The 15,591-nt window shown below is 42.0% G+C and overlaps 1 protein-coding gene and 1 non-coding gene across 4 annotated transcripts in view; both read right to left on the minus strand.

Moving 5' to 3' along the window:
* PTCD3 (pentatricopeptide repeat domain 3) overlaps positions 1 to 15,591 on the minus strand; it is a 29,092-nt gene that overhangs the window by 670 nt on the left and 12,831 nt on the right. For 2 of the 3 annotated variants that reach the window (XM_055540319.1, XM_055540320.1), the window contains exons 7-23: positions 15,303 to 15,426; positions 13,402 to 13,517; positions 12,792 to 12,862; positions 11,593 to 11,680; positions 11,079 to 11,139; positions 10,563 to 10,648; positions 9,338 to 9,482; positions 8,600 to 8,650; positions 6,553 to 6,642; positions 6,231 to 6,259; positions 5,272 to 5,378; positions 4,425 to 4,503; positions 4,239 to 4,329; positions 3,283 to 3,368; positions 2,591 to 2,739; positions 824 to 865; positions 225 to 383 (exon numbers count right to left, since the gene is read on the minus strand). In XM_055540319.1, coding sequence (XP_055396294.1) covers positions 225 to 383; positions 824 to 865; positions 2,591 to 2,739; positions 3,283 to 3,368; positions 4,239 to 4,329; positions 4,425 to 4,503; positions 5,272 to 5,378; positions 6,231 to 6,259; positions 6,553 to 6,642; positions 8,600 to 8,650; positions 9,338 to 9,482; positions 10,563 to 10,648; positions 11,079 to 11,139; positions 11,593 to 11,680; positions 12,792 to 12,862; positions 13,402 to 13,517; positions 15,303 to 15,426 — 1,574 coding nt within the window. Of the gene's footprint in view, positions 1 to 224; positions 384 to 823; positions 866 to 2,590; positions 2,774 to 3,282; positions 3,369 to 4,238; positions 4,330 to 4,424; positions 4,504 to 5,271; positions 5,379 to 6,230; positions 6,260 to 6,552; positions 6,643 to 8,599; positions 8,651 to 9,337; positions 9,483 to 10,562; positions 10,649 to 11,078; positions 11,140 to 11,592; positions 11,681 to 12,791; positions 12,863 to 13,401; positions 13,518 to 15,302; positions 15,427 to 15,591 lie in introns of those variants that run through there. The other variant, XM_055540321.1, reaches the window with a different exon arrangement.
* LOC129623931 (small nucleolar RNA SNORD94) lies at positions 1,276 to 1,411 on the minus strand. The gene has a single exon (XR_008700680.1). It is a non-coding gene; the product is annotated as a small nucleolar RNA SNORD94 (small nucleolar RNA).

Consider the following 15,591-nt stretch of genomic DNA (forward strand, 5'->3'; position numbering starts at 1 on the left):
GGGTCTCTACAGCTGCACTACAGCAACAGAGGACAAGATCCAGTAAGTCAACGGATAGGCCTCCCTGACTCAAAATATCATTAAATCAACACATCCTGACTTTCTGTAAAGAAAGGGAACTCAGGGGTAGAAAGCTACAGACATGTGAATGGGCAGATAGATGGGCTGCTCCATCTCTTAACTTTTCTTCATGGTAATGACACAGAGCCCAAGAGCCCACTTACTTCTGTTCTTGGCTGAGGGTGAAGTCAGCAGTTAACCTCTGGGTGAGGCCCTCACAAATAGGCAAGCTGAAGGAATTTGCCAGCTTAACGACCTCAACGGCCTGGGCAGGGCTGCTGGATGCTTTGGCACTATCCATAAACTCATTCAGCAACTCATTCCTGTAAAAGGCAAAATGTCAACATCTGCCAACTACACCCCTCACAGATTTACATACAGAATCTAGTATCTTACAAAGATCAGCAGCTTTGGAGACAGTTACATGAAGTTTAAAGGGCTAATGAGATAATGAATACTGTTAATTCAACATGCCTTCATCCTCAACATCTTCACCATCTTCAACATGATTCAGCATGCCTTCATGTGGACCTATCCACAGTGTATTAACAACATGTTGTGATCACTGAGCACAGAGGAAGAAAACTGCACTTGCCGCAGAATGCCTTAGATGGTGGGAGTGACTGTCCATTTGCTTGCCTAACAGAAAAGTGCCCAATTGCCACGATTGAGAGAAATTCCACACCGCCCCCCACCCCGTAAGAGTGAAACCCACATGACTAATCTAGGATGTATGCAGGAAGGCCTGTTAACTTGAACTTACCTGGGGATCTTATTATGTTTCCTGAAAAGCCCCAGCATTTTCCTGTTCGAGATGAGATAGGAAAGAGATTAGGAACAGTAACAGAACAGATGGCAATTGAGTGACCAGAGCTATTCTCCCAGATGCAGACACTAAGTGTCCTCCTCCTACCTACAGCGGAAGCTCTACCAGCTCCCAGCCTCGTCTCTACTTAAGAATCACTCCAGGTGCCTCAACCCTCTTCTCCAACTTCATGTGTGAACATTACACACTGCAGAGGCAAATGTGTTTTGTTACGAGCATTGAGAATTGCTGGGGTTCACCCTCCTCTAGAGGATCACTTCAGTCCCCCCAGGGAGGGAATGTATCACGTGGGCAGAGGGAAGGGAGGGAGGCAAATACCGTACAATCGCTTTTCTCTTTTGTGATCCTGTATGTGAGTCCAGTGTGTCTTAAGCTGACGTTATGAAGAGCAGGCTCAGATTAAGGCACGAGTCTCATGTAAGTGCTCACCAGCATCCTGCCACATGCAGGATGAAGGAGAAGCACATACACTCAGCTCCCATCATCAGCTGAGGTCCGTACCCCTGCGCCAATCATCACAGCCTGATTCACAACATGTGTCGACCTGCCTGAGTCTACGACTCCCAGCATCACGGGTCAGCAGCTGTGCAGCAGGTTGTGTGATTCACCACCAGTCAAGACCAGTTGAGGTAGCAAAGCCTCCACCAGCTTTTCCTAGAGAGAGCGAACACCCACACCCTGGACTGACAGTCATATGTTCAACATAAGGTCCTCTCTTGGGAACAACCATACACAACTACCCCCTCACTGGCCCTAAGAACTAACATTTACATCCAAAATAACATACAGTGGAACCACGCAACCATGACCACCCCAACCAAGTGCTCCTTTGTTGACTTCTCTGCTTTTGGAAAAATGAAGATGCATAAGGGTTTCATTCACAATTAAACACTAGAAATGAGTATGAGAATGAACTGCCAACAGGAACACACAGAAATAGAATACAGTGGCACAAACCAATGATGGGTTCTAGTCAAGGCTACGTTTAGTCGATACTGGTAAATGCCACTTTCCTCACGTTCCAGTATACAGCCCACATTTTAAGCCGGGGCTGTGGGTGTGGGGAAACCATCCATAAATGAGGTATCAATGCCCAAAACACTTTCAAAATTAAGATTCTCTGGTCATTGTGTTCTATGTAGGTGACTGGAGATACAGAAAATGAAAAGAAACTGAGCCCACTGAACCACATCCTTTCTTACACACGTACATTGATTCTTCCCCAAGTTTGCTTTTTAGTTAGTATTTGGACGTTCCCATAGAAAACTCATTACAGGGCTTCCCTGGTGGCTCAGTGGTAAAGAATGTGCCTGCCAATGCAGGAGACATGGGTTCGATCCCTGCTGTGGGAAGGTTCCACATGCCGTGGAACAACTAAGTCCGTGCATCACAACTACTGAACTCGTGTGCGCGAGCCCAGAAGCCACAACTACTGAAGCCCTAGAGCCCACACTTCGCAACAAGAAGCCACCACAATGAGAAGCCTGTGCACCACAACTAGAGAGGAGCCCCACTTTCTGCAACTAGAGAAAAGTGGGTGCAGCAAGGAAGACCCAGCATAACCAAAATTAAAAACAAAAACAAAAACAAAAAACCAAAACACACCTCATTGTGCAGAAACTCATTTGTCTCCTGAGAAACCACACATCACACAGCCATATTAGAGATGCTTCCAGTTACACGTGTGGTGGTTCGTGTACTCACCAGGCTTCCTGGGTTCTCCCAGCCCTTAAGAAGAGGATGGCTATGTAGTTTAGAGAACTGGCTGGCCACTCTGAAGCAGTCTGTCTAGCATCTTGGCTTTCGTAAGTCGATTTGATGTCTGCAGCACAGTCAGCAAATGCCGCCTGCAGCTGAGAGGCCCCGAGAGTCAGCAGAACTGCCTCGCTAGTTTTATGACAATTTAAGAACAGGAGACTCCACAGGACCATTAAAATTTTTGAGCATTGCATCTTACTATTTGAACACATCGCATGTACAGCACATAGTAATACATATTAACAATGACAAAAAAAGGCAAAGCACCCGACATTGATGTGATAATTTGGTTAGCCATGTATTTCAAATCCAACCATGGGTTTTCTCTTTAGAGATAAAAAGGAAAGAAAAAGGAAGGAAGGGTATTCTAATTGGTTGGGTATGTTGAGATGTGTCTTTTTTATCTTTTCAGCCACACCGCACACATCCAATATCTTAACTTGGGGCCCCCCGTTATGGAAGTGCAGAGTCTTAACCACTGATTGCCAGGGAAGTCAGATGTGTAGATTTAAATCTGGGTTTAGGTGGCAGAATTCTGCACAGTAGATGAAACCATGGAAATCACCCTCCCCAGGTGCTCAGTATTAGAGCATACGCTGGCTAGTGTATATCTAACAATGAAAGCAAAACAAGCCTACCTCTGGTGGGTGCTGATCCCTGGCCATGAGCATCAGAATCTCTTCTTTTAGGTCATTGCGAAAAGTATGACCATATTCTTTACTATCTTAAAACAAAAAGGAGCAGAGTGAGACATGATGACCACCATGTAAAAACCAACATTCTCTGACCTTTGTCCACTGTCAGCAGTCATCCATATTGGGGCAGGGGGTGGGGGGTGCGGGAAGGGAGAAGAAAATAAGAAAATTCATTGCCGACATGTATTCCAGGATTCTAGAAACTAGCATGATTCACCGTAGGAAAAGGACAAGAGAGTAGTGAAAGCCAGCGCCAGTAACTGGCTCCCGGGCAACTGCTAACAGCATGTGGGCCACACTCAAGCAGACTCCCGCTCCCCATGGTCTTATAGCACATGGGAATCGTCAATGGTCCTTGTACATTATCACCAGAGCAGTCTCGTAAGGCAGGACGGCAGGGCTATGGTCTCAGTGTCTCATGTCAACTTGAGGCAAACAGGAACGGATTTTACAATCACAGTCACCTAGTGGGTGAGCTACAGCATCTTCTGCAGTCAGTTTACACGCATAACACACACACACAGTCATGGCTGTTCCTTAGAAACCATGCTATCACCAATATCACTGTTAGCTACTGAAGCACAGAGATGCATCACAGTCCAGTGAATGAATGGCACAGGCTTTGCAGGTTGAGATTTCGGGTGACCCATGTAACTAACACAAGTGCACAAAACCCAGCCTTTTTGGTCACAAAGGAACCAACTGAGGTCCTTTCCACCTCACTGTTACTCATGCAATCCAACATGAAACACGAGCAGGTCACCCTGAAGGAGACCTCAACCACAGAGTTTAATTTAGTGAAAAAATGGAAGCTTTCTTCCCTAACCACATTAACACGCTTGTGAATCAAAATATAAGACAAGAGTAAGATGGGTCGGGACACACAAACTGAAACTGACCTTTCCAGATCTGAGGAATCATTTCTAGTCGATTGGCTACGTCTAATGCTTGGAGAAGATCTATTAATGTTTGGGAATGGGGAAAGAAGACCTGGTTAAGAAAAATACAAATACATTTTTAAGTATTACTCAGCAAAGACACCACAAACATCTACAATGATAAATGTTAAGTCATGAATCACTTACCGAAGGTATCAGGTCCTTATACCACTTCAAGGTGACATCAATTTGTTCCATTAGACAAAGCAAACTAAAGAACTTAGAACTGTGATGGAGAAAGAAAACATGTTTAGTCTAAAATCCCTACCTAGTAGGGGAATGATTACATTACAGCACAGTCATATAATGACATATTACACACAAAACAGGCTAAGATGAAATCTTTAGGGATTCACCCTGCTATGAATTCAGAAATATAAAATAGGAAGGTGTGGCTTCCTGGGAAGCTCAGCTGGTAAAGAATCCGCCTACATTTCGACTCCTGGATTGGGAAGATCCCCTTGAGAAGGGTTAGGCTACCTACTCTAGTATTCTTAGGATTCCCTGGTGGCTCAGAGGGTAAAGAATCCGCCTGCAATGCAGGAGACCTGGGTTCAATCCCTGGGTTGCACAGATACCCTGGAAGAGGGCATGGCAACCCATTCCAGTATTTGGCCTGGAGAATCCTCATGGACAGAGGAGCCCTGGGGGCCACAGTCCGTGGGGTCGCAAAAAGTCTGACAGGACTGAGAGAATAAGCACAGAACAGCAGAAGGAAAAGATACATGGATTTAAAGTTACAAATACAAATAGCTTAAAAGATACAGAGTGGACACCTCAGTCTGACAAATCAGTTTTACCACTGTTTGAATCTACTGAGTATTGACAAATTAGTTTGACCACTGAATCTCACAAGTGTTCAAATAACTTGTATTGTTAAAGTCAGGATCATGCGACCTAAAATAAGAGTGCCAAGTCTCCTACCTGCAGAACTGACTATTGGTTGCATACAGGTGTTCCGTTAATGCAAAGGATACATTTCCAATACACTTACTAATAAAAATTACGCCGAGGATCGGGGCCAATGAATTTCCGGTTGTCTCCAGTGTTTAAAAGGCCATGGACCTGGTAAGCAAGTTCTAGATCTCTGAGAGAAGAGCACTGAAAATGTAGAAGTAGTAAATAACCATCACTCAGTGATCCTTATCAGCCAAAGGTGGCTCACTATATGAAGCAAGAAAGTAGATACCTGGGGAAACACGTATACTGATTTAACGTTTTACTGACTGACAGCAAATGAATTATAAGAAATTGGGGGTGGGTTCAAATCACCAAGTTCAATGAAATTTAAAACAAAATAATGTTCATCTAGTAATTAGTATTCACCTGTATTTAGTATTAGACAAAAACACTCGGATGCCATGCATAAGACAGATGGAGTGCTATCTCTAGCGTCACTATACTGGCAAAAATCCCCATGAAATAACTCCAAACCCACCCAACAAGAAGTCATTCCTGTCTATGAAATACTATACTGCCAACAACAAACAAGATACCATGGAAGTGAGTGTGGACATGCGTGTCTGAATACCCAGAGGAAAGAAGCTGGAAAGACACACACTAAGTTGTAAAGCAATTATCCTCAGGGAATAAGACTGCTAAATTCATTCTGAAACTGCTTGAACATTTTCCCTATGATTAGCATGATAAGCTGAAAAAACAATATTAGACATAACCATCAATCTAATAAGTTACCAACAGGCAAATACGAAATACTCTGAAAGCTTATCTGAACAAAGGTATGAAAAAAGACAACAAACACAATCAGCACAGGATGGGAATGCTGTGATTTTGTAGAGATTTTAGAGGAATAAAAAATTAGGACTAATGACATGAAAACAAGTTAAGAGTTAGGAAGTGAAAGAATCAGGGAGAGTCCTCCCAACCACCAATGATGAATTTAGGAAATGGATAAAAGAAAAAAAAAAGTTTTAAGCAAGAAATGGTACTTACAACCCTCATGGCTGACTGAAAAAACATATCTGAAAAATCAAAGTTCAGAAGAGCCTTGGTTACTATGCATAAAGTATGTTTTCAGGTCAGTAACATTAATTAAAAATCCTGCCAACAAAACTGGTAAGCTGTAGGACAAACCTAAATGAATGAAAACACAGGAGAAGCAACACACAGCACAAGCCACTGATATTCTGCTTTCTCAGAATAATCACCCAAAGATGCCCCAACTAAATCAAACCCCATCCTCCTCATAAGGCTCGAGAACCTGGCAGTCAGGAAAAGAGGCTGTCTGTCTTACGGCAGCAATTTCTGCACGTACCGTCATCGGGGTCCTTTGGAGAAAACGTCTTTCCCGTTATTTCATCCATGATATCATAGATGACGAGGGACGATGCTTTTGAAGGGCTTTCTGCAGAAAAAGAAGGTAACTGGGTTTTCTCAGGAGCCCACTTCCTGCACAACCATGGGGTAGGCAGAACTAGTCCTAGGGCCGCCTTTCTCATTCGTCCACCCAAGCCGTGGAGCTGGCCAGGCATATCCCTTCGAGAGGAGTGAGCGCACCCTCTGCTGAGTGCCGCTCTCCTCAAGGCCTGGGTCAGCTACAGCGCTCCCAACAGACTCAGCCCCTCCTTCCTAGTCTCCTCACCAGGCGGACATGCACTGAAATGGGAGACAGATGGACACCCTCGCCAAGCCTGCCTACTTAGAAAACAAACATGTTTTTTGCTAATAAACATCTGTGCTCCTTTTAAATATAACCAGGATGAGAGCCAAGAAACAGAAAACTGGAGAATCAAAATGCATCTATGACATTTCCAGTTAAACATTTCACATTATTTATCTATATTCCCTTCCCCACCTATCCACCTGCAAGTGATAATATAGTTTCAATGACAGCACAGATGTACTTTTGAAGTTCCTCAAGGATGTTTGCATTTGTTACAGTTCTAATTATTCTACTGTCCTAATAAACTATTTTATATGTATCATCTCTTCATTATTTTAGGCTTTTTCCTTTGGGTAAATTCCTAGCAATTATTATTACAATCAATTTATATCCCTAAGACACACTGACACTCCTGCCCCTATGACCCTGGGTGTTACTTAGGAAGCATAAGCACCAGTGACTTTAGTCAGTCAAGGTGATGTGTGATGTTATAGTGGAATAGGCTTTAGGGTGGGAATTACTTAGTTTTAGTACAATACCTACTCTTGCCTGGAAAATCCCATGGGCGGAGGGCTACAGTCCATGGGGTCACTAAGAGTCGGACACGACTGAGTGACTTCACTTTCACTTTCATGCATTGGAGAAGGCAATGGCAACCCACTCCAGTGTTCTTGCCTGGAGAATCCCAGGGATGGGGGAGCCTGGTGGGCTGCCGTCTATGGGGTTGCACAGAGTCGGACATGACTGAAGTGACTTAGCAGTAGCAGTACAATACCACCAAAGTTTAGTAAAATTTTAAATGACAAAATTACTGTGGAAACGGTTCACCTGTTTTCAAGATAAAGTCATTTAACTGCTCTTACTTCCCTATGTGTGAGAATGTGAATTTTGTAAAACTACCCTTCCAAAATAAAGATTTTCTGTTGTTTTCACACAAAAAGCCCATTACAGGAGAGAAAGACTGGAACTGTCAAATTTCTAAACCTAGGGTTGTTTCTCAGGTTGGGGCAAATGGCTAAGAACCTACAGTGCTTACTACATGCCTCCCAAGCATGAACAGGACACTACACATAATTCATTTCATCATTACATCATGATGGCATCAACTCAGAGGTAAGATATCCAGTCCCTTCCCACACATCTGGTAAATGGTAGAGATGAAATTTCAACTCAGGTGTGCCTTGCTCCAAAATCCATTCAATAGAGCACAGCTGACCTAAAATTAGGTAACAAATGGAGCCTTGAAGTTCTCCCATGAGGCTTCAAAATAATGTCAAGGTTTACTGTGGAGCAGGACTATCCAACAGCTTCCTGCAAAGATGGAAATGTTCTATAATTGCATCACTGACGATGCAGTCAGCAGTCACGAGTGGCTACTGAGCACTAATGCTATGAAGGAATTTAATTAAATAGCCTTGTGTGGCTAAGTAGCTACTGTATTGGACAGCACAGTTCTGGAGGGCAAAAGGAATTCCAAACTCAAGTACCTTCTGGCCAAAACCATACACTGCCCGTTAGTACATTTAATGACCTTCCTCCACTCCAACTTAAGTTTTACATGACAAAAAGATAACACTATCCTCAAGAGTAACTTTTTGCTCGGGCTGTAGACAATGCTATTCTGTGAACTATCCGATCTTAATTCATTAGCAGTGAAGTTAGCCTAATCTCTACATAAATAACATAATGACATACATACCATGTTGATAAAACAGCTGAATAATATGATGATATGTTGCAAGTGAGGGTTCTTATGTTACCAGGTACATAGAAAAAAGAAAAAAAAAATGTCAAACACAGCTATACGAAATATAGCTTACTGAGGTATAGTGAATAAAAACATTAGTGGTGTTACATAAATAGAAGATGCATTCCGTTCCTCTGAACAAAGACATTTCCCAGCTGATATAATTAATGTAAAGGTGGAAAGGTGTCATAGAGATCAAATTCCTCTTAGAAATCTAGATAGGTATCCTCCAGATACCTATCACTAAAACATTACAGTCAATACTCTTGTGAGTTTCATTTAAGAACACTAAAGGATACTGAAGTGAACTGATTCAATAACATAAATACTGAAAAATATACAACATACTAGCACACAATTGGGTTCAAATACTTAATTATGCCAGAAAATGTCACGAGATTTTAAAACCAGCCAACCGTAAGTGAACAATTCTCTCTAGAATCAAAAAATCCCATTAAAAAGTATCTAAAATCCTAAGAGTGTAATTTGCTATAAACAGCAAAAAGATGATAAAGAAGAGCTCCCATTATACTAAATATACATAATTAAAAAGTGTGCTTAATGGTGGAAAGGAAATTCCTACCATATTATGTAAACAGCACAGAAAAGTTTAGTCTCTTTTTGGATCACCTGGACCTGAAGGCTCAGGTCAGCACTGCCTTTAGTGGGGGACATGAGGACACCCCTCACCTATCCCGATGGCTTTCATTTCCCGGAAGGTCTGTAAGGCTGGCAATTTTCCAAATGCATAAAATCTTCGGAGACATTTGAGAATAGTGTTAAAAGTCTGTAGATTGGGCTTCACGTTCTGTGCAACCATTTGTTTCAGCAGGTCCTAGTTGAATCAAAAGCAGTATTATTTTTTTTAATGCCTGGTGGTTAATTTGTCCAATAAACAGAACACACTAAAAGAATTGGGCTGTCTGCCTATGTTTAAAGCAGATTAATAAATAAGCCCCCCATTTAAGAATTCTAGTGCCCCTGAGAGAAGGCCCTTTCAATAGTCACTCTAACGCCCATATGATGTCCGTGTCCAACTGTCTTTAGCGGCCTAATGGGTCTAAGACTGAAGCAAAAGAAGAGACTAGAACAGATTGGTTTTTTCCTTTCTACATGAGCAGCATGGTATGGTATGCACTTCCCTGGTGGCTCAGTGGTAAGGAACCCAGCTGCCAATGAAGGACACGTGGGTTTGACCCCTGGGTCGGGAAGATCCCCTGGAGAAGGAAACAGCAACCCACTCTAGTATTCTGCCCTGGAGAATCCCATGGGCAGAGGAACATGGCGGGCCACAGTACATGAGGCTGCAACAAGTTGGACACAACTGAGTGACTGGACAACAATGAATGGTATAGTGTGGTTTCTATTCCTGTTACTTCGTTTCTGTGATTTCAATTTTTAATAACTTTCCTAGTAATTTTTTCAATAAATGTTTTAATGAAAAAAAAAAAAAAAAACCCACACACGATTATAAGGAAATAAATGAATATAATAAAGCAAACTGGTCTTCCTGGATTCTAGCTATATGCTTGGGTCACATGTCAGATACAGCTACTTATACTAAGGGTTGCTAGAAGGGTGTGAACAGACCACTGCAAGTGGAGAGCCCAGTGCGGTGACCACCACAAACATGCTCAGTGAATGCTCTCTCCACCCCATGCACTCCGAGCAAAGGATGGTGGTTGGTGGTGGTGTAGTAGGTGAGTCATGCACAACTCTTGCAACCCCACGCACTGTAGCACACCAGACTCCCCTGTTCATAGCATTTCCCAGGCAAGAATACTAGAGTGGGTTGCCATTTCCTTCTCCAGGAGATCTTCCAACCCAGGGATTGAACTCGTGTCTCCTGCATTTCAGGACTCCCAGCAAAGGATATTCTGGCTTATTAGTAGCCAAAGTGAGGGTTCCGCCTTACCAATATATTACTCCACTTTTCTTCAAATTTCGCATTCACCACCAATGCTGTTGCTTCAATCAATGAATTGAAGGTGTGCACATCAGCTATAAAAGAAGAAAACTACTTTAACAAAATTTGGGGCAACCAGGAAACCACTCTTTTCTCTGGCTCTGGACTCTCGCTTCAATCACCAACATCACAGGAAAAGATTAAGAATGAGCGAATCATTAAGTAAAATCCTGCGATTTTATAGACTCCTGATATAATGATGCATAGGTAAGAATGCAGAGATGATGCAGAGGCAAAGAATCCACCAGCCAATGCAGGAGATGCAGGTTCAATCCCTGGGTTGGGAAGATCCCCTGGAGATGGAAATGGCAACCAATTTCAGTATTCTTGCCTGGGAAATCCCATGGACAGAGGAGCTTGGCAAGCTACGTCCACGGCAGAGCTGGGACATGACTGAGCACGCACACACGCCCAGACAAGAGAAGGAAAGGAAGGACAGAGGTGAATTCTCCAAACACAACTCACCATGGAGTCTGTTGTTTAATAGTTCAGTGTACATGCTTAATGCCTGTGTATGAGCTCGGTGCTGGAAGAGGGAAAGGATGAAAATTAAACACCATAAAAGTTGTCTTTTATAAATATTTGCATATCTACTGTTCTCAGAAGTAAAAGGATAGACCAGAATGGATAGTGTTTTTCCTTTTTACATGAGCAGTGTGGTATAATACAGTTTCTATTCCTGTTACTTCAACCCAGTGATTTCAATTTTTGAAAACTTTCCTAATAATTTTTTTCAATAACTGTATCTTATTTGAATGAAAAAACAACTATGAGAATTACATTGTCACAACTGGGGGATGGGAGGATGAATCACTGGCATGAAGCGGGTAGAGGCAGTTCCCAAACATCCTTCAAGGCTCTGGAAACCCCCAACGACAACAAACTATGTGGCCCAGCTGTGGAGGGTTCTGAGGCTGAGAAACCCTGACTCAGTAGAAATTAAAGACCCAAACATAAAACTACCCAGAACAAATGTTACCTTCACCATTCCTCGAATCATTGTGCAGTAAGAATGTGCATTTTTCTCAGGCATCAGAGCAAAGATTCTCTCAGCGTGGTTTCTGGCTCTAGATACAAGAGTAAACGTGAACCAGCAGAAACAGATAAAACCAGTAACAGCTACCACGTGGAGTATTTGCAACGTTCCAAGCATTTTCTGCATATAATTTCAAGTAATTCTTCCCACCCAGAGAAGGAGATCTGGTTACCATCATTTTAAAAATGGGAAAAACTGAGGCTCAAAGACCTTAAGTTGCCCAAAAATTTACTGGATAAGTCGCAGAACCAGGACTTGAAAGGTGTAATATGTACTCAGCATTGTAAACAAACAGCAAACTGCACAGCAGGGTACACGGTCAAGTTCCCCCACTCGCTTTCAACTGGAGATGATTCACCAGAGGCAACCACAGACATGTGGTGCCCTGCAACCCACTGTCCTAGTCGAGCTTATGTCATCTGGCTCTTTCAGTCAGTCAGTCAATGTGCTACGTTATACAAATCATGCTGCACCTTCATTTTCTCTGTTACCAACACATCTTGGAAAATAGAGCCTGGATTTGGGCCCAGATGGTACTCTCAAGTCTCTGCTCTTAATCACTATAAGAAATTATTAGTATCTACTGAAGAAGTTTAATTTTTCATTCCGTTCACTTTGATATTAACAGTAGCTTTCCTTTTCCAGACAGCCTTACGAAATACCTTTCTTTTAGTTTTACTCAGTTAATTTGAATTCTGAATCATTACATAAATGATATTTATCTTTTGTTCGGTAGTGAATACCTCTGTTAGCCAGCAGTCTTAATTTAGAACTACGCTCTGGCATATGTGTATTCTAACATAATTTTAAAAATTCTGAACCTTTTTAGAATTAGAGGTATATAGTGCAAGATAGGACTACTAACGAAACTACCAGAAGAACCATACCAGGATGGTTACATGGAGTTAGGCAGGGGAAAAAAAAGAAATCAACACCAGTCCTGTAACCTCTACCTGGTTGGAGGTAAAGATTTAATAAAAAACGGTCCAAACACATATGAAAACCAACTGTGACATTTACAGTGCACACAGAGAACCAAGTGCATCTCAGAATACTACAGGGTTGTAGCTCCTTCAGGGGGTGACGAGGAACATTCCACAACTGTGCGGATCCATAAAAGTTCTAATTATCCTGTAACATACCTCCAAGTAACTCCAAGCTGAGGACCAGCCTTCTTCTTAGACTTCATGTTCTCTCCCTCTTCAGCCTCTTCCTGAAATGAGCCATCACCAACAGACATAAAACAGAATACAACAACGGAAAGCATTCTCCAAGTTATACTACTCAGAACCAGTAAGGCAGAGGAAGTTTCAGAAAAGCAAAGCAAATAAAGATTCAGTAGAAGGTAAAAAGGAGACCCAGTGTTTATTAAGAAATATTAATTTCGAGAGTATGCTCATTCCTCTCTGCCTACGTATGCATGAATTTTCAAGAGGGCTGGGGCCAGGGGTTTTCCCCTCTGTCCCATACACAACATATTGTCACTTTGAGGAACAACAACAAAGGGGCCCATCCAAACATTTCTGGTCACTGGTTTCTGCATGTGGCAGGCAAGGTCAAAATACTTTTAAGGAGGGAACCAGGGTAAAACAATTGTTAAAATCCATCTCTTCCTCCACATCACCTTTTGTCCAGGCTACATACTGTGCTACATCACACCTCAGCACAAATCTCTACCCTAACATAAGGCACAAGAACTCACCTTAAAATGAGAAAGAATTACTACCAAAAGAAACTTTAAAAAATCATTACCAACTCTTCTGATTGTTCATGTTGTTGGAAATTATAATTAGTGGAGGGTTCTTGGTTTCCATAGTAACACAACAAATCCAAGAGACTGTTAGTTGTTTCCAGAGATACAGTGGTTCCTGTGGGTGGGGGAAAAAAAGGGTTGGGGGGAGAAACTTTGAAACATCAAAGAACTAAAGCCTATTGGATTCCATTCTCCAAGGGCGAGTTGCATCCCACATCAGCTTAAACATCTGGAGTGATGCAGACAGCACACAATCCCTAACAGAGCTGTCTGACAGAAGAGATAACATACCAGAGTCAAGTTTGACCCTGGGCTCATTTATTCTATGTACTCATATCCCCAGAGAAACTCTCATAGTTCTACCTATCATCTCTGAAATGAATGCTCTGGAAGTGATTGCCATGTAGTCCCCCAGGGCCCAGTTTCATCTTCACAAACGCAATCAAAACTGTTTTGCCTGGATCCAGGCCCTCGCTGAAATACATGCCTGGAGATAGTAGCCTTTAAAAAATTACTGTTCCAAACATTATGTTCCCATCTTGACACTCATCAAGAGGGAGAAAAGGAAACAGGAAGAAGTATGAAATATAATTTAGTGCTTTAAAAAGAAAAGTAGCTGCATTTTTTTTTAAGAAAATATACTGATAATACAAATGCCCATCAGGAAACTTAAAAGCCTTTAGAAAAGACAAAACGGCAGAGTGGATGGGAAACAGGCAATGGAGTGTAACCTGACTGCCTCACAGCATCTCCAAGCTGTATGACCCTGAAGATTACTTGCAGTCAGTCAGTTTCCTTTATAAATGACGACAAGCACACCAACTCATAAGGTGTTATAGAATTAAATGCCTACAAAGTGCTTGGCACTTATTAGGCCTTGATATTAAAATTTTCTATACTTCCTCTCCTAGGATGTCGACTCATTCCGTTACTCTGAATGAGCTGAGTGTCATGGCTCTGACCCTGTCTTTAGTAAGGTTCACTGAACAGCTGCTTGCACCTACACCACACAGTATGTAAAACAGAGGCAGACAAGTCTTAATATAATGATGTTTATCATATTCAACATGCAGAGGGAAAAGCCTCCCTAAATGACAATCTGCATCAGCAATTCATTTGTACACATGATGCTTTAGCAGGCTACACACCAAAATTCTTAGTTTCCTGAAAATATTTCTTGCCATATTCAAGACTATATTGAGTGATTGAGTCCAGTTTTTATCTCTTGTATGTTTGGCTGATTTTTATCCTAAACCACTGACCAGCACACCAGATTCTGAAACTTAAGCAATGCTGCTCCTTCCATGCCACTGTAGGTATATTCTCATCTCATGATAGCTTACAAGCCCTGTCACCTAAACCCCTAGAGGTTCATCCACATCAAATTCAGATAGCCACAGGATTTGAGAGACAGAAGGATTAGAGGAATTGAGTTTTTCAAGGCTACAGTGCTAATCAGTGCCAGAACCTACCCAAGCTTCTGATCCTGCAGCTTAGTGCTCTTTCCTTTTTAAGTATTTCTTTCTAGTCTGTTTTATGCCTCTCAAACTTACTTAAAGAATTTAAGAAATGTGAATACAGTATGAACAAACCTGATGTTAAAAACAGAAGCTAAGGAAGAATGGCTGCAAGATTTCTCTACCTGCACAAGAGGACAACATACCAGCAAGGACAACGCTATCCTACCCACAATTTCAAAATGACACTAAAGCAGAACTTGAAATATGACTTCTTACACAATAAAAAATATAAAAACAGCTACCAAGCAGAGAAAGTAGCACAGCACTTGTAACTCGTACTCACAACTATCTAGATCACGTGCACAACTGCGGCCTACTTCCACGCCCACATTCCCGGGGAGCTTCACATGAACGTGGGGGCTTCAAATGAACTTAGTCACCTGCTTGCAAAAGCTGATCAAATATGTCCACAGAAGCTTTGACTTTTTTGAGCTTGATTCGTTCCTGCAGAGCAGCCTCACTTATTTCTTCAATCTGAGGTTCAAAGTACTCAGGCATTAAACACTAGAAAATAAGATGGTTAAAGTCAGTGCAAACAGGTCAATGGGAAACCACAACAGGGTAAGACAACACACCATAGTATTTGATTAACACACCATAATATTCATGCTTCATGCATCAGATACTACCTATCATTTTAATACGAATGTCTCTTTAAGGAATCTAACT

This window comes from Bubalus kerabau, chromosome 11 (assembly GCF_029407905.1).
Source record: "Bubalus kerabau isolate K-KA32 ecotype Philippines breed swamp buffalo chromosome 11, PCC_UOA_SB_1v2, whole genome shotgun sequence".
In the NCBI taxonomy this organism is placed as follows: domain Eukaryota; kingdom Metazoa; phylum Chordata; class Mammalia; order Artiodactyla; family Bovidae; genus Bubalus; species Bubalus kerabau.